Source organism: Phyllostomus discolor, chromosome 12 (assembly GCF_004126475.2).
Source record: "Phyllostomus discolor isolate MPI-MPIP mPhyDis1 chromosome 12, mPhyDis1.pri.v3, whole genome shotgun sequence".
NCBI lineage: Eukaryota > Metazoa > Chordata > Mammalia > Chiroptera > Phyllostomidae > Phyllostomus > Phyllostomus discolor.
In genome coordinates this window covers 18,706,677-18,727,126 of record NC_040914.2, presented here as the reverse complement: position 1 = coordinate 18,727,126, position 20,450 = coordinate 18,706,677, and the positions used below count along the sequence as shown (strand labels likewise).

Here is a 20,450-nt window from a genome sequence, read left to right as displayed (position 1 = left end):
AAGCTCAGAGGTCCTCGGGCCCGGGCAACCATCCAAGGGATCCAGGACCTCATCAAGGCTCCTCCAGACTCAAAAAGGAAAAAGGCACCGAGAGGGAGGGAGCGGGGGAGTCGCACAGCCCAACTCGGCGGAGTCCTGGTGCAGAGCGCTAGGAAGGCGGCAGGTCCTAGTTTGTGGCTCCGAGCGCCCACCACCTTGGGCGCTAGATTCCGTCGCCCGCCCGCCCGGCTGCCGAGTGCCCGCCAGAGGGCGCCGGGAGCCGCTAAAGCGGGCGCGCGTGGGCGGGCACTGCGCCGGGCCACAGTGTCCCGGGGCGCCGTGGGTGTGGTCCTGGGTGTGTGTGGCTGCATAGCGAATCCTCTGGGCGGGAGCGCGCGCGCACACGTGGTGGTCCTGCGGGCAGCACCCTGTCCTCCCCGCCTGGAGCCCGTGGGTCCAGGAGTGACGTGTCAGGAGTTGTGGATCCCGGTTGATGGGTGGACGCTGGCGGACAGGGCGGGGGCAGGTTGTGCCCAAGCTCGCGCACACATACAACCCCACGCCCCAGGGCTCGGTTCCCAGGCCCCATGGTAGGCGGTGGGAGGGAGGGTTGTCCCGGAGGGAGGGCCCCAGTGTAACTTTTCTTCGGAAAATATGTCGTTCTGGCCCCCAGCCCAGGCTGAGTCAATAGGCTCCGCAGCACTGAGTCATGGCCTCCACCCCAGCCCAGAAAGCTTGGAAGGGAGCCCCCCTCAAGCCCTACCCGGGGCTCTCCGTCCCTGGGGTCGAGAGCAGAGCGATCCCCCCACAGCCTGACCCAAGACAGCCTGACTCCCACGTGGAGAGAAGCCTTGGCTTTATTCGCTCTGTGAGGTTACATTCACAGGCCCCTCCCAGACGGGGGGGCTGAGCGTGGGAATCCCATCCAGCGCCCTATTTTCCTCTTCCCCGTCTTTTCCATGGGGTTCCCACCAAGATCAAGCACTAATGTGGGGTGATGGCAGGAAAGGGGGTACAAGGTCCCTATAGGAAAGAGGAGGAGGGGGCTGTAGCACCAAGAGCCTGTACCCCCATGACATCCCTGAAAGGGGCCTAAAATAAAGCCCTGGGGTCTTTTATACTTCAATATGGACTGACGGACCCCGAGGCCGTGCCCCAGCAGTCTCCAATTATGACCGCCAGCTGTGGGCGAGATGGGGGCCAGGCCCGGCTTTCAGCCCCAGGCAGACGGATGGAGGAGAGAAATACCTCCGAGTGGGCACAGTCCGGTAGGAGCAGAAATCGGAGGGGCTTTTCCATCCGCTAAAGATCCTTGTTAAAGTAGGCTGTGGCCGGAGCTGGAGGGAAGGGCTAAGAGGGGTCCATCTGAGGAAGTGGGAGGTTGTGTCTCCCCTTGGAGCTCCCAGTGGCCCCAAGGCCTGAGGATATGATGGGGGGGGGGGCCTTGCCTGGGTGGGCAAGAGGACGTGGAGCAGGGGGCCTGTTAGTCATTTCAACTGAGTGGCTGCCCATGTACGAGGCGAGGCAAGGGGTCCTACCCAGAATCCAGGATGGGACTGGTCAGGGCTGGTGTGTGTGTGTGTGTGTGTGTGTGTGTGAGAGAGAGACAGCTGCTGTCTCCTGAGAACGTCAGCTCCTTGAGGGCAGACGGTATGTCCTCTCTCCTCTCCTCTGGATCCCCAATGCCTAGAACAAGCCCCCTGCCTTCCCCACACTGAATGTAGTAGGTGCTCAATAAATATTTGAATGGTTGGTGAATGGATGGATGCCTCCGTGTGTGTGTGTGTGTGTGTGTGTGTGTTAGTGTCAGTGTGATGTGCCTAAATGGATGGGTGGGTAGAGGTGTGAAGGGTGAACAGAGAAGTCTTGCCCCTCCCCTGGTCCCCTCTGTCTGGCGCTGGGGGTAGAGAGACCCCCGTCCTCACAGCAGCGGGGAAGGAGGGCAGGCAGGGTGCACGTGGGCCAGGGATGCGCGTGCAGCTGACCGAAGCTGGGGGAGCCACAGCGGGCGAGGGGGCGGGGCAGCGCCGGCTCACTCCGCGGAGCCCTTGTGGCGCCGCTTGGAGGGCGGCACTAGGCGGCGGGGCAGGTTGGCGGGCAGCCCGTGGCCCTCGAGCTTGGCCTCGATGAGGTGGCTGGCCAGGGCAAACTCCTCGTCGTCCAGCATGCCGTCACGGTCCACGTCGCTCAGCTTCCAGATGCGCCCCAGCACCGAGTTGGGGAGCTTGGTGCCCACCATCCAGGTCTTGGCCTTGGTGCCGCTCAGCTTGCCATCGGCCGGCGCCAGGTTGTAGAAGATCTCATCGTACTTGGACTTGTCCTTGGTCACCACCCACTCGGTCTCGTCGTCTGAGCCCTCCTCGCCATCCTCCAGGGCCTCATCGGGCCCCCGTTCCACGAAGGGGCCCATGTGGGTGCCATCGAACGCGCCACCCTGCACGCCCACCTCGGTGCTTTCCAGCTCCTCCTGCCGCAGCAGGGGCATCAGCTTGGCGATGTCATGTGTCAGCATCTCGTCCAGAGCCTCCAGCAGCTTCGGCTTCAGCGAGTGGAACTTGGTGAAGTCATGAGCCATCAGCAGCTCCTGTGGGGCGGGGCAGGGGGGCACCAAGAAGTCAGGGGGCACCGCCCACAAGGCCCCCAGCCCCCTGGTGGCACCTGACGGCACCAGGTTACCTGAGCGGCTCAGGCGGTAGCTTTTCACTGAGAGGAAAGACCTGTTTGAATATCTGCCTGTCACCCACCACTCAGAAAGGACTTGAGCAACAGGGTCCCACTGGCCCCCCTCCCCATGCCGGGCACGTCCCAGAATTGCTGGACAGCAGAGAGCTCAGGGGACCTCCAGTGACTCAGAGCAGCAGCTGTTTGCCAGCTGGTCAAGGAGGATTTCAATGTTTCAACATCAGCTGGGGCTTTACCAGAGCCCTGGAGCGTCAGCCTCGGCCCAGCCAGTGCCCCCAACGCGCTGCAAGTTCAGAAAATTCAATTCCCATCACTCCGTTAGCTGTTACCCCACAACACGGGAGGGGCTGGGGCTCTTGCCAGCAGATGTGGAGGTTGGCTTTGGGGTGAACAGGTTGGTAGGGGATCCTGGCCCCTCCCCCCACCCCTGTAAGCAGTCCTCTCTCACTAGAGCAGCTGAGGGGCAGCTGGGCTTGTGGTCCTGGGGCAGGGGGGCTCACTCCGGCAGGTCACCATCACCTGCCCTGGGAGAGCAACAACAAAGGCTGGCCCATGTTATGGCACCACATTAATTTCCAAAGCCAAGGCAGAGAGAGACCCACTGATCATGACCATAAAGAGATGGGGGTGTGAGCCCTGGCTGGTGCGGCTCAGTGGACTGAGTGCTGTCCTGTGAACCAGAAGGTCGCCAGTTCGATTCCCAGTCAGGGCACGTGCATAGGTTGTGAGCCAGGTCCCCAGTTAGGGGCGTGGGAGAGGCAACTGATGGATATATCTCTCACACTTCGATGTTTCTCTCCTTCCCTTCCTCCCTCCTTTCCCTTCTCTAAAAATAAATAAATAAAATCTTTACAAAAGGAAAAGAGATGGGGATGTGAATGGTGAAATGGGGGTGGGGGCAGGACTCCAAGGCCAGGCTGTGCATGTCCCACCGAGCTCTGCCACTTACGAGCTGTGTGTCTTTGGGCAAGTGGCTTCACCTCTCTGGGCCTGTTTCCACATTTGTAAAACAGGTTGATAACGAGCACTCCCCTCACTTGGAGGGTGGGAAAGGCACCACGAATTTGTCTGGGTAAAAATGCCAGTGTAACAGCTGCTATTTATCTAGCCCAGCGGCTCTCAACCGAGGGTGACGGTGCCCCTTTCCTCCCAGAGGACAGTTGGCAAGGTCTAGAGACACTTTTTACTGCCTCTAGACAGGCCAGAAATGCCACTAACCATCATGCAATGACAAATTCTCTGGCCCCAAATGTCAGTGGTGCTAAGGGTGAAGAATCTTCACCCAGTGAGAACTCTGTGCCAGGCACAGTTCCGAGGGGTTGGCAAGAGTTAGCCGATTTAGTACCCAAGGCAATAGGTAGGTACTGGCAAGATGCCCATTTTCCAGTTGAAGAAACTGAGGCTCAGAAAACAAAGTGATTTAACGTAAGTTCATGGTGCTAGTAAGTGACAAAGGCAAAAATTCACTCTACCGTAACTCCTCTGTCTGGGCTTGGAGACCCCTCAGGCCCAAAGGCCACAGGTTTTGAGGATCAGCCCTCAGAACAGGCCCAGTCCGGGCAGGGATGAGGCCCCACCTCCATGCCTGAGCCTGGACTCCTATGTCCTCGCTTATTTGGTCACTCCTGCCCTGCCCACCTCCAGTCACTCTTCACTGACCCCATGCCACCACGCCCAGGCCCAGCACTTTCCCCAGCGCTGGTCAGTCCTAGGCCTGCACATGGGAGGAGCCTCCCGCTTGTCCCCCAAATCCATCTGTCCCTTCCTCCTCAGTACAGAAATCCCCAAACATTACCTGGGTTCCGGGCCACCTAAGGGAAAGACTACACTTCCCAGCTTCCCTTGCAGTTGGCTGTGGCCACCTGACGAAGTACTGGCCAACCAAATGTCAGCACAAGTTTTAAGTGCAACTTGAGTAGAATTGCCCTGTTCAATCCAGGAGCCACATGTGGTTATTTAAACTGACATGAGTTGAAATTAAATGAAACCTAAAATGTCAGTTCTAATGTGGCTAGTGGTTACCATATTGGCCAGCACAGCATAAAACACTTTTGTCAACGTAGAAAGTCCTATTGGACAGCACTGTTGTATAAAGAGACAGACTGTCCCATCAGCTTCCCTTCTCCATCTCCTCCTTGCTGGCTGGAATGCAGACATGAAGGCTGGAGTGTCCACAGCCATTTTGTGCCATGAGGGGTTCTTGGGCCAGGAGGCCAGGCATGGAGGGGAACTAAGAAAAGTTGGGTCCCTGGCTCTGGGAAGCACCAAACCAGCCCTAAATCATCTTCCAGGACGTTTATGAAAGAGAGAAATATACTCCTATCCTAATTAAGCCATAGTTATGGGGGGGGGTCCTTCACTCCTTTATCTTAACTCATAAAACTCAAATGGATCCCACAGAACCTTTGGAGAGGTACTTTCCAGAACCTGCCGCCCATCCCTTGTTTTCCAGGCCCATCCCAGAGCCCACGGAAGCCCACCTTCCCCACACCCCTCCACCCTGTCCCGGGAGGCCCCCCACCTGCATCTTTTGGCAGTCGGGAAAGTCACCCGGGGAGATGTGATGCTCCAGCTGGATCTTAGCGAAGATGACGGGCAGCTTGAGGATCAGCTGCTTCTTCTTGTTTTCCTTCCCAAACACAGAGGGCATCTCCTTCTTCAGGTAGCTGATGATGTACGTGTGAACCTGCGGGGAAAGAGTGCTCACCTGAGCCTGCCTCACAGTCCCCTGGTGGGCTCATTAAAACACAGGTTTCCACCCTGCCTGGTGTCACTCAGTGGATTGAGCCCTGGCCTAGGAACTAAAGGGTCGCCGGTTCGATTCCCAGTCAGGGCACACACTTGGTTTGCAGGCCAGGCTCCCAGTAGGGGGCACATGAGAGGCAACCACACATTGATGCTTCTCTCCCTTTCTCCCTCCGTTCCCCTCTCTCTAAAAATAAATAAATGAAATCTTAAAAAAAAAAGTTTTCTCAGTTGTAAATTCTAGTACAGCCACCACAGACAGAGGTAGCACAGATGAATTCTGTGGGGTCACAATAATTTTAAGACTGTAAGGAGGCCATGAGACTGAAAGGTTTGGGAAGCACTGCTTTCCATGACTTGGCTCCTGCCGCCTCATCCAGCAGTATCTCCCCCCAGTCACTGCTCCAGCCTCCTCCCCTGCCCTCCTGGGTTTACCAGATGCCAACTCCCTCCCTACCTCCGGCCCTTTGCACCTGCCGCTGTCTGCCCGGTCTCCCCACAGCTGGCTCCCTCAGCCTCCTGTGGAGGCCGCCTCCTCACACAGGCCATCCAATGACAAGCAGGCGCCCCAGCCGCCACCGTCCAATTGTTTTCTAGCTTCTCTGCTGTTCTGTTCACATTTATCGCCATTCACCATTACTTTATTTATCTGTCAGTTTATGTATTCTGTCTCTTTCCATCAGAATGGGAGCTCCAGGAGGGCCGGGACCTCCATTGTTCCCTCTGCCCTCAGCGCCAGCAGAATGCGGCCCGGCCCGGAAAACACTCAAGAAATATTTGTAGAATAAACTCATGCACCAGGGAACCTCTGAGCTACGGTCTCATATGTTATCAAAAAACAAACAAGGAGAGCAGAGTAATGAGAATACTATGTCCCATGTTAAATAGAAAGCTAAATAATTAAATGTATACGGTTACATGAAAACATCACCCTCGGGAAAGGCACAAGAAACTGCTTGCGGAGCTGCCTCTAAGGAAGGGGCTCAGAGAGCTGACAGGGGTCAAGGGTGGGAGGGAGCCTGTCTGACCTGGTGTGAATGGTCCTAAGGGTTCAATTAAAAACACTTATTAAATGAATCACATGTCTAGAATGCTGAAAATTTTGGTGACCCTGGCTGGTTCTGAACCTTCACCCCTGCCTACCTCCACCGCCAGTCTCCTCCGGCCACCATGGTTTCTCCTTCAAACGCGTTCTTTCCCCAGGGTCTTTGCACTTGCTGCCCCCTCCTCCAAGTTGGGTCTCCCCCACGTCTCCACTCAGCTCCCCCTTCCCTTCCTTCTGGCTGCTGCCCAAATTCCTCCTCAGGGAGACCCTCCCCAATGTCCCTAAACAGCCGCCCACCAGTCTCTCTTTCCTCTACTTCATTTGTCTTCATAATCCTTGTCACCCACAATATAGTATAGATTATTTAACATCCACTTCCCCATTACAATTGGTTCCCTGCTGTACCTCCAGGGTCTGGAACAGCGAAGGGGCATGTGGCAGGCACTCCCTAACTGTTCAGTGAATGTCCCTGGGCCGCTCAGAGAAGCTCAGCATGAAGGTTGAGGGTATTTGGCCTCTGGAGAGGCAGACCCTCCCGAGACCTTGACCTCAGGTGTCCCAGCCCAGAGAGGGAGGGGGCGCCCTCCTGAGACCTTGGCCTCAGCTATCCCGGCCCAGTAAAGTCCCCTCCTGGCAGCTCTGGCTTCAGGAGAAGGGCAGAGCCAGAGGGCTCATCCACACTTGACCTCATGAAGAGAAGTGGCTACCAGGAGTCCAGAAAGGCCTTGTACCCTTGGGGGAGAGCGTGTTTGATGGTGGAACCAAGGGAGGCAGAATCATACGCGGGGTGGGGGCGGGGGGGAGCAGGTGACATGCGACAGCGGCTTGGTCACAGTGCGCCCTGGGCCTCCAGCAACAGTGGGGAGCTATGGATGGATCTGCAGGAAGGAGAACTGTATGTAGGTGTCTGACGGCCAATCAGGACAGGGGTGTGGTCTGGGCGGTGGGCGTGGCCTGTACGAGCAGGCCAATCCGGTAATTGGGCGGGGGCTAAGGGCGGCTACTCGGGGGACCCAGAAGAGGGGAGGCGGGAGGGAGCTGATGGCTTTTCCAGAGAGGAAGCAGGGGAAGGTGCCAGGAAGAGATAAGGTGGGAGGGAGGGGTGGGCCCGGGCTCGGGTCCCGGACTCGGACTCCGGGGTTTGTCCGGGTTTCCGGAGCCGCCTCCTGTCCGGCGGGGGCACCAGGTGTCCGGCCAGACCCTGCCTCTCGGCCCCGGGACCCTGGGCTCCACCTCCTGCCCTGGCTGCCTCCGTGAAGTGACCTGGAGCCTGGGGTCCTTGGGGAGGGTGGAAAGAGCGGACCACGGGAGGGAAGGCAGAGAGGGGGATAGATAGGTGGATACGCAGAGGATGGGTGGATGGATAGACAGACAGACAGACAGGCAGGATGAGGGAGAGAGAGGAGAGAGGAAAATAGGGACAGAAAATGAATGAGACTGAGAGAGATGAGGAGAGACAGAGAGGAGACAGAAAGAATGAGAGAAAGGGGGAGGAAGAAAAAAAAGTTAAAGAAGAAGAGAGAGAAACTGAGAACGAGGTGGAAATAAAGATTTGTATGGGGAGAGACAGAGACGGAGAGACAGGCGGAGGTAGGCCTGAGCCTGGGCGGAGAAGGAAAGAAAGGTGGATTCTGAAGGCTCCAGTCCACCCCGGGGCGCTCCCTCCTAGGGAGGATTCCTGGGGTGGGGGCAGGGGCTCTGACTCACCCCTCTCGCTGCTCCTTAAACCAACACCTCTGGCTCCTCCACTCCCCACCACCCCCCATAACCTTCTGGGCCTCCCTGCTCACCCAGCTTCCTGCCCCACCTCCATCCTGGCAGGCTCCCCCATGAATGTTCCATCTGGCCTCCAAAATCACTCTGAAAACAGTGCTCTTGCCACCTCCCCGAGGCCCTGTCCCCATCCAGGCTCCGCCTTGTTCCTCGGTGCCCAGCCTGGCCCTGGTCTGTGCCCTGGTCTCACCACCCTTGAATCCACCCTCCAGAAGGCAGCTGGAGTCTGACACCGTCCCTCCCTTGCTGTGAACCCTGCCATGGCTCCCCAGTGCTCTTGGGACAAACTGCACGTTCCTGGCCACAGCCCTGGGTGCTCGACTCCCACCCACCTCCCCAGCTTCAGACTCAGTTGCTGCTACACCCTGCACTGGATACAACTGACATTTTCCCTCTTCCTTGAACTTGCCATGTTCTCGTCTGCAGTCCATGTGCTCGCTGCTCCCACTGTCTTGAATCTCTTCTCCTCCTTGTCCTCCCCATCCTCCAGTTTGCAGCTCAGGTGCCCTTTCCTCCAAGCAGCCCTCTCTGATTGCCCCTGGGCTTCCCCAGTCCCAGCCCTGACCACGCTGGACCATCACTGTCTGGGGATAGACGGCCCTGCAGCACCCAGCACGGGGCCAGGCACAGAAGAGATTTTGTTCACTGCCAGTGCTTATTCAATGTCATTTGTTTGATAAATATTTACTGAGCATCAACTCTGTTCCAGGGGCTTGGGATACAGCAGGGAACACATTGAAAGAGAGAAAGGGCCCTGCTTCTGTAGAGCTGAAATGCAAGTGGAGGACAGGCAGCAGTAAACGCTGAAACCCAATGAATGGACATAACATAGGACCAGTGAGTAATGACTGCTATGAAGAAAACTGCACCCAGAGGTCCTGGCTGGTGTGGCTCAGTGGACTGGGCACCGGCCTGCAAACCAAAAAGTTGGCGGTTCGATTCCCAGTCAAGGCACGTGCCGGGGTTGGGGACGTGCAAGAGGCAACAGATCGATGTATCTCTTGCACGTGATGTTTCTCTCCCTCTCTTTCTCCTTCCCTTCTCTCTCTCTAAATAAATACATAAATTTAAAAAATAAATAAAGCACGGTTTGTAGGGGGAAGGCGGAGTTATTTTCAGAGAAAGGAAGGCCAGGCAGGGAAGACTTCCTGAGAGGTGACACTTGAGTAAAGACAAGGAGGTGACTAGCCAGGTGGGGGAGGGGGAGGTCTCCAGGGAGAGGAAGCAGCAAGTGCAAAGGCCCTGAGGTGGGACTGAGGAGGCCAGTGTGAAGTACAGTGAATGCTAGGAAGGGGGTGGAACGTGAGGACAGAGGGGGTTGGGGGTGGGGATGGAGGGTGGAAGGGGGTGGCTGTGGACCACAGGGACGGCCTTGCTTTTGCTGAGTGACCCAGGAGTCCTGGGTGGGACATGGTGCAATTTGGTTGTAGGTGATACATGAAGGAATAACAGAAGAGAGAAGAGACAGGGAGACCTGGAAAGAGACAGAGATCTGAACGCAGTGGGAGGGGAACAAGTCTCCGCGCAATCGGGCTTCCCCCAGGCCACGGTGCACCAGAACGGCCCACCCTCTTAGATGAGACAACTAACCCATTGGAGAGTTGGTTGGTACGTCTGTGACAAGCAGCCAAGTAGAGGAGGGTCAGAGGAAAGGCTACAGATGCCCCCCCTCCCCGGCTCCCGCCCCGGTCTCCCCGGCCCTCACTACAGCTACTTGCCGGTCCCCCCAGGACTCTCACCCGCACCAGCCGGGCCCTCTTCACCAGGTCATTGAGCTTGCGCAGGGCAGCGTGGCGCGGCAGGCCCTGGATGTCGCGGAAGAGGTCTTGCTCCTCCAACTCGAAGAGGCGCCGGTTGTCGGGCACCAGGAGGGGCTGGGACCAGAAGGAGCCGATGTAGACGCGCAGCACCTCGGGCGTGCCCACCACCTTGCCCAGCGCCCACATGAGCGCCCCGTAGACGCGCATCAGCTGCTGCGTCTCCACCATGTCGGCCTTGTTGAGCACCACGCGGATCTTGTCCTCGTGGCCGCGCAGGGCGCCGATGGCCTCGGAGAACTCGTCGGAGATCTCCAGCTTGTGCGCGTCGAACAGCAGGATGATGAGGTCCACGCGCTCGGCGAACCAGCGCAGCACCGCGGGGAAGTCATAGCCTGGGGGAGGGGACCCAGATCAGGCCCCACCCTCCAGCCAGGCGGAGGCACCCGCTCCTTTGGGTTGATGTCGGGCTGATCAAATGTCCAGCTTGGGAACCATCATAATCCTTGTCTTTGTGATATAGCCCAGGTCCCCAGAGTATCCCACTGCTCTGGCTCTGCAGGTCCCTAAACTTCGCCCTCACTCTGGCCCCAGTCCCTCAAGCCATCTAGCTACAGGGGGCAGTCACCCTCATTAATTCATTCATTCATTCAGCCAGCAGATATTAGTGGTGTGCACTGGCCCCGATGTACAAGTTGTTAATACCTGAAGTGCTTCCTAAGAACCGTGCTTCTGTGGAGTCCCTCCCCAGTCCCCGCAAGTACCTCCATCACCCTGGCCCCACCCAGACCTGCCAGTCTCCCCACAATCCAGCAGTTACAGTTCATGTTGGCCCCCTGGCTATGCTCTTGCCATAGCAGATGTTAAATATTTTTTATATTTTTTGAAGATTTTATTTGTTTAGCTTTAGAGAGAAAAAAAGGGAGGGAGAAAGAGGGAGAGAAACATCAATGTGTGGTTGCCTCTTGAATGTCCCCTACTGAGGACCTGGCCTGCAACCCAGGCATGTGCCCTGACCTGGAATTGAACCAGCAACTCTTTGCTTCTCAGGCCTGTGCTCAATCCACTGAGCCACACCAGCCAGGACTAAATGTTTTTAATTTATTTAATACTATTCACTGAGAGTCTTGGTGTGTGCCAGGTCCTGATACCACAGAGAGCACACAGACAAGGCCCTTGCCTTCGTGGAGTGCCCATCCCAACAATGAGTTCATTCCTTCCTTCCTTTCACCACTCATTTCCCTGCTCACTCACTCGTTCACACTTGCCGCTCCCAAGCAAAGCTTGGGAGCAGAAGACCTGGGTTTGAATCCCAGCTTTGCCCCATCAGCTGTGTGGCCTTAAGCAAGTAGGAAACCTATCTGAGCCTCTCCTCTTCTGTAAAACAGAAACCATAATAAAACAGACCTTGTAGGGCTGTTGTGAAGATTAAAAGAATATAAATGAGCCCTGGCTGGTGTGGCTCAGTGTATAGAGTGCCAGCCTGCGAACCAAAGAGTCGCTGGTTCGATTCCCAGTCAGGGAACATGCCTGGGTTGCAGGCCACATCCCCAATAAGGGGTGTGGTAGAGGTAACCACACATTGATGTTCCTCTCCCTCTCTTCTCCCTCCCTTCCCCTCTAAAAATAAATAAAATATTTTTAAAAATAAATTAATTAATTTAATTAAAATATATGTAAAAATGAGCCCTGACCGGCATGGCTCAGTTGGTTGAGTGTCCTCCTGCAAAACAAAAGGTCGCCACCAGTTTGATACCCAATTAGGGCACATGCCTGGATTGTGGGTCCAATGCCCGGTTAGGGGAATGCGAGAGGCAACCGATTTCACATTGGTGTTCTTCTCCCTCCCCTCCCTTCACGCTAAAAACAAATCAGCCCTGGCTGGTGCACTTCAGTGGATTGAGCCCAGGCCTATGAACCAAAGGATCACTGGTTCAATTCCCAGTCAGGGCACATACCTGGTTGCGGGCCAGGTCCCCAGTGGGGGTGAGGGGGGGCGTGCATGAGAGGCAACCACACATTGATGTTTCTCTCCCTCTCTTTCTCTTTCCCTTCCCCTCTCTCTAAAAATAAATAAATGAATAAAATCTAAAAAGTAAAAACAAATTTTTAAAAATAAAAGAATATGAATGAGTTAATGTATATAAAGAGCTTAAAACAGTACTTGGCACTTAAAATGGGTGAGTTTTATGCTTGTAAATTAGAGCCCAATAAAACTGTTAAAAGAACAAAAACCAGTGCTGAACGCATGGCAAGTGCTCCATTAGTCATGGTGCATGTTATACTGTGTGTGTGGGGGGGGGGTCATCACGAACGGTCCCCAGAGATGCCTGCTCTGTGCTGGGAGCACACCTTGCTCAGGCAGTCCCCTTCCTGTTGCTACTGGGCTCACAGTCCACTGGGGACACAGACCTGTCCCCCGAGTGGTCAGGCCGGTATGGAGGAGCCCAGGGAGCTGCAGGAGCCCAGAGGGGGTGCCTGATCCAGCCTGGAGGATCAGGGAGGGCTTTGGAGGAGGGAGGAGGGGCCTTGGAGCAGGGGGGGCAGGGGGGAGGATGAGCAGTTCACTGGCCAAACGGGGAGCCAGAGCTGACTCACCTGACATCACTTCATGTTTTTCCTGATTCCTCACAAAACAACCCCAAAAAGACAGACATTTTTATGATGCCCATTTTCCAGATGAGGACACTGAGGCACAGAGACATTAAGGGATTTCCTCAGGACACACAGGTAGAAGGCCACAGAGCAGGGGGCCCCCATGGGCCTCCCTGCTCAGCTGGGGAGCTGGTGCTGAGCCCATCCTCCCCAGGAGGAAGCAGGCTCCTGGTGGCTGCTGGGGACTGGGTGGGACGGGTGGGGGACATTGTTTGGGGGGAGGAAGGGGCGGGTCACCAGAGGGATGTGGCAGCTGGGGCCCCCTCCCTCCGCAGTGTCTGCACAAACACACACACCAGCCCGGATCTGGAAAGTGTGTCTCACATAGGAGGGAAGGAGGAGGGAGGAAGACTGAGTCAGCGTGGGAACAGGAGACGTGGCAGAGAGAAGCCGGGCGCGTGCGCACTCGCACCAGGAAATGTCACAGCAGCCCTTCCGCAGCACCTACTGTGCGCCACAGACGGGGTGCAGTGCTCTGCACATTTTGACAGTTAATTTTAACCCTCGGTGCAACCTATGGGGCTGACACCATTATTAGCCCCATTTTACAGATGAGGAAACTGAGGCACAGGGAGGTTAAGTAGCTTGCCAAGGTCCCGCCATTTCAAAACAGCAGAGCCCAGGTTGGACCCCAGCAGGGGGCTCCGTAATGCTACGGTCACACGCAGGCACGCTCACAGATATAACACACAGAGGCAACCTCGCACCCCACCCATGCTCACACCAGCATGCTCTCACAGGCGCACACCCAGCACACGCGTGTTCACACACTGCAAGTGGCAGACTCCCAGACACGCTCTTGCACACAGTCTAGGACCTACACGGATATTCGTGGTCACTCAATCGCAAAGACACTGTGAGAGTCGCAAAGAGGAACAGCACGCACACCAGCGTGCCACACACTCACACATCACACTCACAATGCCCACACACAACCCCCACACCTTTCCAGGCCCAAAGGCGCACACACAGACACAATCACACACAGTTCCATGAAACATGCACCTCTGCACACACACGCCCTCACTTGCACACACACAACTGTATACGGAGATACCATCACACGCAGAGTCACACTCAGTCCCTTGAACCCCCACCGTTCTTCAGAGGCACACAGTCACAGTCGGCCAGTCACAGGCGCAGACTCCCAGACAGACGCGCACACACAGACAGACAGACCTTCCTCCTCTTCCTCTACCCTCCTCACTGCCACGGAGAAGGAGACCCCACTCTCTACTCTCCCCCCTCCCCACTGCCTTTGGGCTCCCCACCCAGCACCCCTGCATTGGCTGGAGACCCCCTCCGTTCCATTCTCCCAGGAGTCCCCACCTCCCGCCCTCCTGCCTCCCCCGCGGGGCTGGCCAGGCGCCCACCAATCGCTTCTGCAGCTGCCCCTGCCTTTCTCCCCGGGGACGCGCGCCCGCTGGGCCGCAGCCAGGGACACAGTAACCCTCCGCGCCCTCGCCCGGCCCCGCGGCCCACCCTCCCGGTCCCCTCTGGCCCGCGCTGCAGCCTCCTTTGCCCCAATTCCCGGGCTCCCGAGCGCGGGGAGAGAGAGAGACGCGCTGGGCTAGGGGCGCGGGGCGCAGATGCTGAGCGGCGCTGGGCAGCGGTGGGGGCCGGGCCCTGCAGGCCCCGCTGGAATTCGCCTCCCGCCGCTCCCCCCGCACAGCTGTTTATAAATTCCAGGCCCTGCCTTGGCCCCCGCCCAGGTTTCCCCTCCCAGCCCCTTCTCAGCCCCATCTGTGGCCCAGACCCAGGCAGGGGCGCCCAGCACCCAGGGCCTCCCTGCTGGGCGCTGCCTCCCCTCTGGGCCTCTCGTCTCCCCGTCTCTGACTTTGTGTCTCTCTCCCTGTCTCTCTTTTCGACTTCTCCCTCTCGTCATCCCGCCTGCCCGGACCTGCAGCTGCAGCCTGTTCGCACTTGTTCATCCACCCGCTTACCCCACCAGCAACGGGCGCCGACACCGGGGAATCACAGCCTCCCTTCCACCAGCTCTCTTCCTTTCGCAGCCAGCTCCAGGCCAGCTGACACTGGGGCAAGTCCTAGCAGAGACCCGGGCCCTCCTCCCTCAGACCCCGGAGCCCTGGCCCCCAGCCCCTTCCCCCTCAGACCCGGGAGCCCAGCCTCACTCACCGCGGCTCACTCTCTGTTTGGCCCCCGACAGGATGCCAGGCGTGTCAATGATACTAATGCTCTCCAGGACCTGGTTGGGGATGTGGGCGCACATGAACCTGGGGTAGGAGGAAGGGCAGGGGTCAGTGTGTGCAGGGAGAGGCAGGGGGAGAGGACGCATCAGAGAGGTCCATTCAGGTTCTGAGAAGGGAAGACTTAAAGAGAAAAGGAAAATCAGCACAGAGAGAAATAACTATTAAAAAGTTGTGCTGTGCCCTGACTGGCGTGGCTCAGTTGGTTGGGTGTCGTCCAGCAAAGCAAAGGGTTGCAGGTTCGATTCACGATCAGGCCACATGCCTGGCTTGCAGGTTTGGTACCCCATCAGGGTGCGCTGGAGAGGCAACCAGTCAACGTTTTCCTATCACATCAATGTTTCTCTCCCTCTCTTTCTCCCTCCCTTCCCCTCTCTCTAAAAATAAATAAATAAAATCTCTTCTGAAAAATTAGAGCTGACGTCTACTGAACACTTCTTTTGTGCCGATGCTGTTCTCAGCACTTGCACACGTTATAATTCCTTCAGTCCTCAAAACAATCCTGTGGAATGGGGACTGCGGTTATCCCCATTTTCCTGATGAGGATAAGGGAGGCACAGAGAGGTCAAGTCATTTGCCCAAAGCAGCCCAGCTAGGCAGCGGTTCGACTGGGGATGACAGAAGAGCGGAGCAGGAGGGGGATGGGTCAGGTGGGGAGAAGGGACGGGGGGCTGAGAAGGAGAGAAGTCCAGTCAGAGAAGGGACCGAGATGGGGACGAGGGACAGGAAGATGGCCCCTGCCCTCGGCTGCACACCTACCTGTTGAGGAAGGTGTTTCCGAAGGGGTTGAGTTTTCGGAAGGGCTTCTCCGGGTCGACCACGAGGGCATTGCCCGGCACGATGCCCTCAGTGTCACCGTGCATGACGGCCACGAAGCAGTCGGTGGTGGGCTCGGGCCCCACGCGGGAGCCCGGCACCTCCTGCTCCAGCAGGTACTGGATGAAGCTGGTCTTGCCCGTGCTGTACTGGCCGGCCACCAGCACCATGGGCTTGCCGTCGAAGTCGGCGTCCTCCAGCGCAGGCGAGTGGAAGTCTCCGAAGCGGTAGTGCTCCTCCAGCGGCAGCAGCTTGGTGCGGTACAGCTCCTTGAGGGACGAGGTCACCGTGCGGATGGCCTCGGGCTGCTGGCCCCGAGCCCCGCTCCGCTTCATCCAGCTGAACATGGCGGATGCGTGCTACCCACTGGGCTCACCGGCTGCCGGAGATGTGCAGGGGGGCTACCTGGTGGAAGAGGAGAGGGAAGGGAGCTGCACAGTGGACTGGGAAGAGGAGGAGGACGGAGTGGGCAGAGCGGGAGGAGCAGGTATCACTGATGAGGGATGCAGGAGGCGGTCGCCAAAGGAGGAAGAGAAATTGCTGAAGGAACAACTGAAGAGGGGGAAGACCTTCTGAAGACCAACTGAAGAAGACTGGTGGTGGAAGACCAAGGAGCAGTGGGAAGGAGGCGCAAGCTGCTTAGAAGCAATGCGTCCCTTCATTCCTTCATTCTGTTCTTCCTCCCCTCTCCCCTTCCATCATTTCACACATTGTTGCCGAAATCAGAGTGTCACTCTGGGAGCTATGGACCCAGAAATAGGCCAGACAGCAGCTCCCACCCACTCAGAGCCCCCGGTGTACGGGGTGGGATCTGAGCACCAAGCAGCCAGTGATGCCCAGGGAATGCCAGGCAGGGACTCGCAAGCACCAGAAGGGCCACGATGAACTGCCCGCAGGGCCATCAAACCTGGGCTGGGCTGACTTTTGAGCTGCTCCCTGCAGAGGGGGGTGTGACCAGGGCATTCAGGCAGAGAAGACAGTGTGTGGAAAGGCCTGGAACTGTAAAATGTATGGACGGGGTGGCCTGACACAGGGCACCAGGAAGAGGGGTGAGAAAAAACCCCTGAGAAACTGCCCAGGTGCGTCCAGGTGCACCCAGGTGTGCCCAGGTCGCCAGGGCCCTTGGGCACTCACAAGAATAACATGCATGATCACTGAAGGCCGGGCACGGCTCCATTTAATCTTCATAACAGCCTTGTAAGGTAGGGCTATTATTATCCTCACTTTTCTGACCAGGAAACGGAGGCTCAGAAAGACAGCAATAACTTGCCCAACGGGCTAGAAAGTGCTGAAGCTGGGACTCCAAGCAGCCTGGCCCCACGGCCCGCACTCCTCTCGTAGGTGTAAAGGGTTACAGAGAGAAGGAATTACCAGCCCGGCCGCAGTGAGCTCCCACAGCGCCCAGGCTGTGTTCTCTATGCCCTTCCCAGCCTCTCGTTGTCCGTAGTGTCTATAGTGATGACCCCCCCCACTTGCATTCCTGCTGCCAGTCATTCGTGTCTTTGCTTTTGTTTGCTTTTTCCTGATCAGTCTTGAGTCGGCGCTTATAATCCTACTGGTCTGTTCACAGGACCAGCTTTTGCTCATATCTCTAAATACCATTTTCCACTCAAAGAAACCAGGGCTCCTTGGAGAAGTGGCAGACTCTGGGGCTGCCACACAGAAGGAAGTGAGCCCAGATCAGAGAGAGGAAAGGGTGGGGGGACACAGGACCCCACCTGAAGGGGCCCCACTGGCCAAAAGTCAGTTGAGCCTCAGGAATAACTGCAAGTTAAGTATGTTAAAAATCCATAAAATCATAATGATTTTTTTAATGGGGGTGAGGGGAGGAGTCCAGGAGGAAGAGGTAGAGCAGAGGCAGGAGCTGGGAGCTGCGGTGTCCGCAGAGGAGAAGGGCCGGGGCAGTGTCCTAAGGAGGGAAGGGTCTGGGGGTCCTGCTGGAAGGACGCTGGGGCGTCTGGACGACGATGGGGCTGGTGAGGTGGGAGAGGAACTCCTGGGTGGGACGAGAACCAAGTAGGACCAGGATGGATGGGGGCAGTGCAGAGAGACCCTGAGGGAGGGGATCTCCCCTAGCTCAGAGGACTGGGGGGAGGCGAAGTTGAGAGCGACTGGAGGAGGCTGGTGGGGGGAGTGGAGGAGCCTGGGCAAAACTGAGAGACGCACGGGGAGGGGGGCACTGTTGCAGACTGCAAGGGGCTGAGGTAGGGGAAGAGGCAAGTTTCAGGAGGGACTGGGGAGTGGGGGAGACCGTTACACAGGGTGGGGTGGAAACTGAGGGTCTTGGGCCAGCAGGGCACTAATCGAGCCCCAGGGCTGGCTCCAGGGCTCCCTGGGCGGGGGCTGGGTGGCAACAGCTGCAGTCGGGGGCCACTCACCGATGGGGCGCGCCGGCGGCTGGACAGGGCGGGCAGGCTGGGCGGGGGGGTCCCGCGGGGATCAGAGGCGCCCGTGGAGCGGCCTGTGCTCGCGGTCCAGTCCGGAGCCGTCTGAGCCGGGTGGGGCCTGGAGCCAGGAGGAGGGCAGGGAGGGGCGGGGTTGGGGGGGCGGGACGAGGCGCCCCCCCTCCCCAAACCCAGCGCCCGGCCTCTGGCGCCCCCTGGCGGGCAGCGGGAGGGCGCCTTCGCGAAGTGGGTGAGACTCGACCTTAAGAAGGGAATAAAAAGAACAGTAACCGCGGCAAAGATAATGATAATGAAAGACTTCAGCGAGTTCGGGAAACTCCTCTGCTCACAACTCTCCCTGGCTCCTCTCTCACCCAAAGTAAAAGCCAAACCGGGTGGCCCGCAAGACCCTCCAGGATCCGGCAGTCCCTTGGCCCCTCCGCTATCACCTCCCTTCCTCCCAGTCCCCCTTGCTCACTCTGCCCCAGTCACTGTGGCCTCCTGGCTGTTCCTCCCACACACCAACGACCCTCCAACCTCAGGGCCTTTGCATTTGCTGGTCCCTCCCCCTGGAAGGAATGGCTGGTTCCCTCCTCACTTCAGATGTCTGCTGAAAGGCCACCTCCTGCAAGAAGCCCTCCCTGATCTCTTTATTTAATGCAGCACCTACCGTGTAGCCATGACAGCTGCTTTATTTTTCTCCACAGTTGTTATCACTCCACATACTCCCCATTTCTCTGCGTAAGTGACTGTCTTCTTCACAACATCAGGAGCCCGGAGAGGGCAGGGAGTTCCAGCTGGGTGGTCCCCTGCTGTGTCCCCAGCCTAGCACAGAGCCTGACCCCAGATGGGCTCCATAAATATTTGTTGAGTGAATCCCTAACATTTACTGAGTGCTTCCTATGTGTAAGCGCCACTCTGAGCTCTTTGAATTCTCAGAACGTCCCTGGGAAGTAGATATTATTATCCCCACTTTCCAGCTGAGGCAGCGGAGCCCCAGAGAAGTGGACTGGGAAAACCCAGAGAGATTGTTCAGGGCTGAGCATCGCACCTGGTCCACATCAGAGGCTTCAAGACCATCCGCTCTACGAACCCAGGCCCAGAGCTGGGTTTTCCTCCCAGCGTGGGGCTCAGAGCATCCTTGGCCCCAGGCAAATCCCAGCCCTGCTACTTGCCAGCTGGAGAACCGCAGGAAAGAGACTGTGCCTCTCCCAGCCTCAGTTTCCCCATCTCTTGCTTCACAGGACCACTACCCTCCAGTCTTTGCTCCAACAGCACATTCCCAGGGCGCCCTACCGTTAACGCCCCGCCCACCCCTGCCACTCAAATCCGAAGTCCGGATCTCATATTCCTTCTTAGCTCTTATCGCCATTGCCCAGAACGTCTGTTACTTATTTCACTTCTTTTTTAGACTTGATATTTATTTATTTATTTAATATTTTATTTATTTATTTTTAGAGAGGGGGAAGGGAGGGAGATAGAGAGGGAGAGCAACATCAATGTGTGGTTGCCTCTTGAGTGCCCCCTACTGGGGACCTGGCCCACAATCCAGGCATGTGCCCTGACTGGGAATCGAACCAGCTTCTCCTTGGTTTCAGGCTGGCACTCAATCCACCCGGCCACAGCAGCCAGGGCTATTTATTTATTCTTAATATTACTTATCTTTAATTTCCCCCATGCAAGAATGTCAGCTCCCTGAGGAAGACAGGGCAGGAATTTGGGTCTACTGTGTTTACTCTTCTGTTTTTGTTTTTGTTTATTCCTCACCCGAGGATATGTTTATTGATTTGAGAGAGAGAGAGAGAGAGAGAGAGAGAGGAAGGGAGAGAGGGAGGAAAAGAGGGAGAAATATCATTGTGAGAAAGAAACATGGACGAGTTGCCTGCCATTTGCTCCCCAACCGGGGACTGAACCTGCAACCTTTTGGTGTACAGGATGGTGCTCCAACCACCTGAGCCACCCGGCCAGGGCTGGTGTGTTCACTCTCATTGCCCCGGCACCTAGAACAGTGCCTGGCACACAGCGTAACTATTTAATTTGGTTAAATGCAATGATGTTCATAACTGGGGTGGATACGTGTGAATCAAAGTCCTGGGACTTCAAAGTAACTCATGTCACCACTGCTAGGAGCCAGGCCCAATGCCGGACACGGGGCTGTGACCCTCTCCCTTCCCCCAGGAGGCGAGGGCCTGTCTCAGATACACCATTGTTAGCAGTCCTCTTCCTGAGTCGGGGAAGTTGAGGTGTGAGGAAGCAGTCTCTCCTGGCCCAAGGAGTGGAATGACAGGAGCCCAGCCAGCTTCCCTGACGGCAGAACCTGCTTTCATTTCTACCCCGGGGCTTCTCAGCCTCAGTGTCCCCGTGTGTCCTCGGGTGAATTCAGAAGGGGCCGGGAACTTGGCCTGGG

The 20,450-nt window shown here is 57.1% G+C and overlaps 1 protein-coding gene across 2 annotated transcripts; it reads right to left on the bottom strand.

The window, feature by feature from the left end:
* Nucleotides 1-818: 818 nt before the first annotated feature.
* On the bottom strand, nt 819-18,158 carry EHD2 (EH domain containing 2). 2 transcript variants are annotated; one of them, XM_028530411.2, is made up of 6 exons: nt 18,038-18,158; nt 15,603-16,064; nt 14,773-14,870; nt 9,964-10,376; nt 5,183-5,347; nt 819-2,563 (listed from the first exon to the last, which is right to left on the bottom strand). In XM_028530411.2, the coding sequence occupies exons 2-6, from the start codon at nt 16,004-16,006 to the stop codon at nt 2,012-2,014; spliced, it is 1,632 nt and encodes a 543-aa protein (XP_028386212.1). In that variant the 5' UTR covers nt 16,007-16,064; nt 18,038-18,158; the 3' UTR covers nt 819-2,011. The 2 variants fall into 2 exon arrangements, with proteins under 2 accessions (XP_028386212.1, XP_035868370.1); XM_036012477.1 differs by having other exon boundaries at nt 15,603-16,079; nt 18,037-18,155.
* Nucleotides 18,159-20,450: the final 2,292 nt, after the last annotated feature.

Bases quoted from the DNA above. Each gene is read 5' to 3' on its own strand.
- EHD2 (XM_028530411.2), bottom strand. From the start codon at position 16,006: ATGTTCAGCTGGATGAAGCGGAGCGGGGCTCGGGGCCAGCAGCCCGAG. The intron at 10,377-14,772 runs GTGAGTGAGGCT...CCCCTCCCCCAG, and splicing joins CAAACAGAGAGTGAGCCGCG to GCTATGACTTCCCCGCGGTG. The intron at 5,348-9,963 runs GTGAGAGTCCTG...CTTTCCCCGCAG, and splicing joins AGAGGGCCCGGCTGGTGCGG to GTTCACACGTACATCATCAG.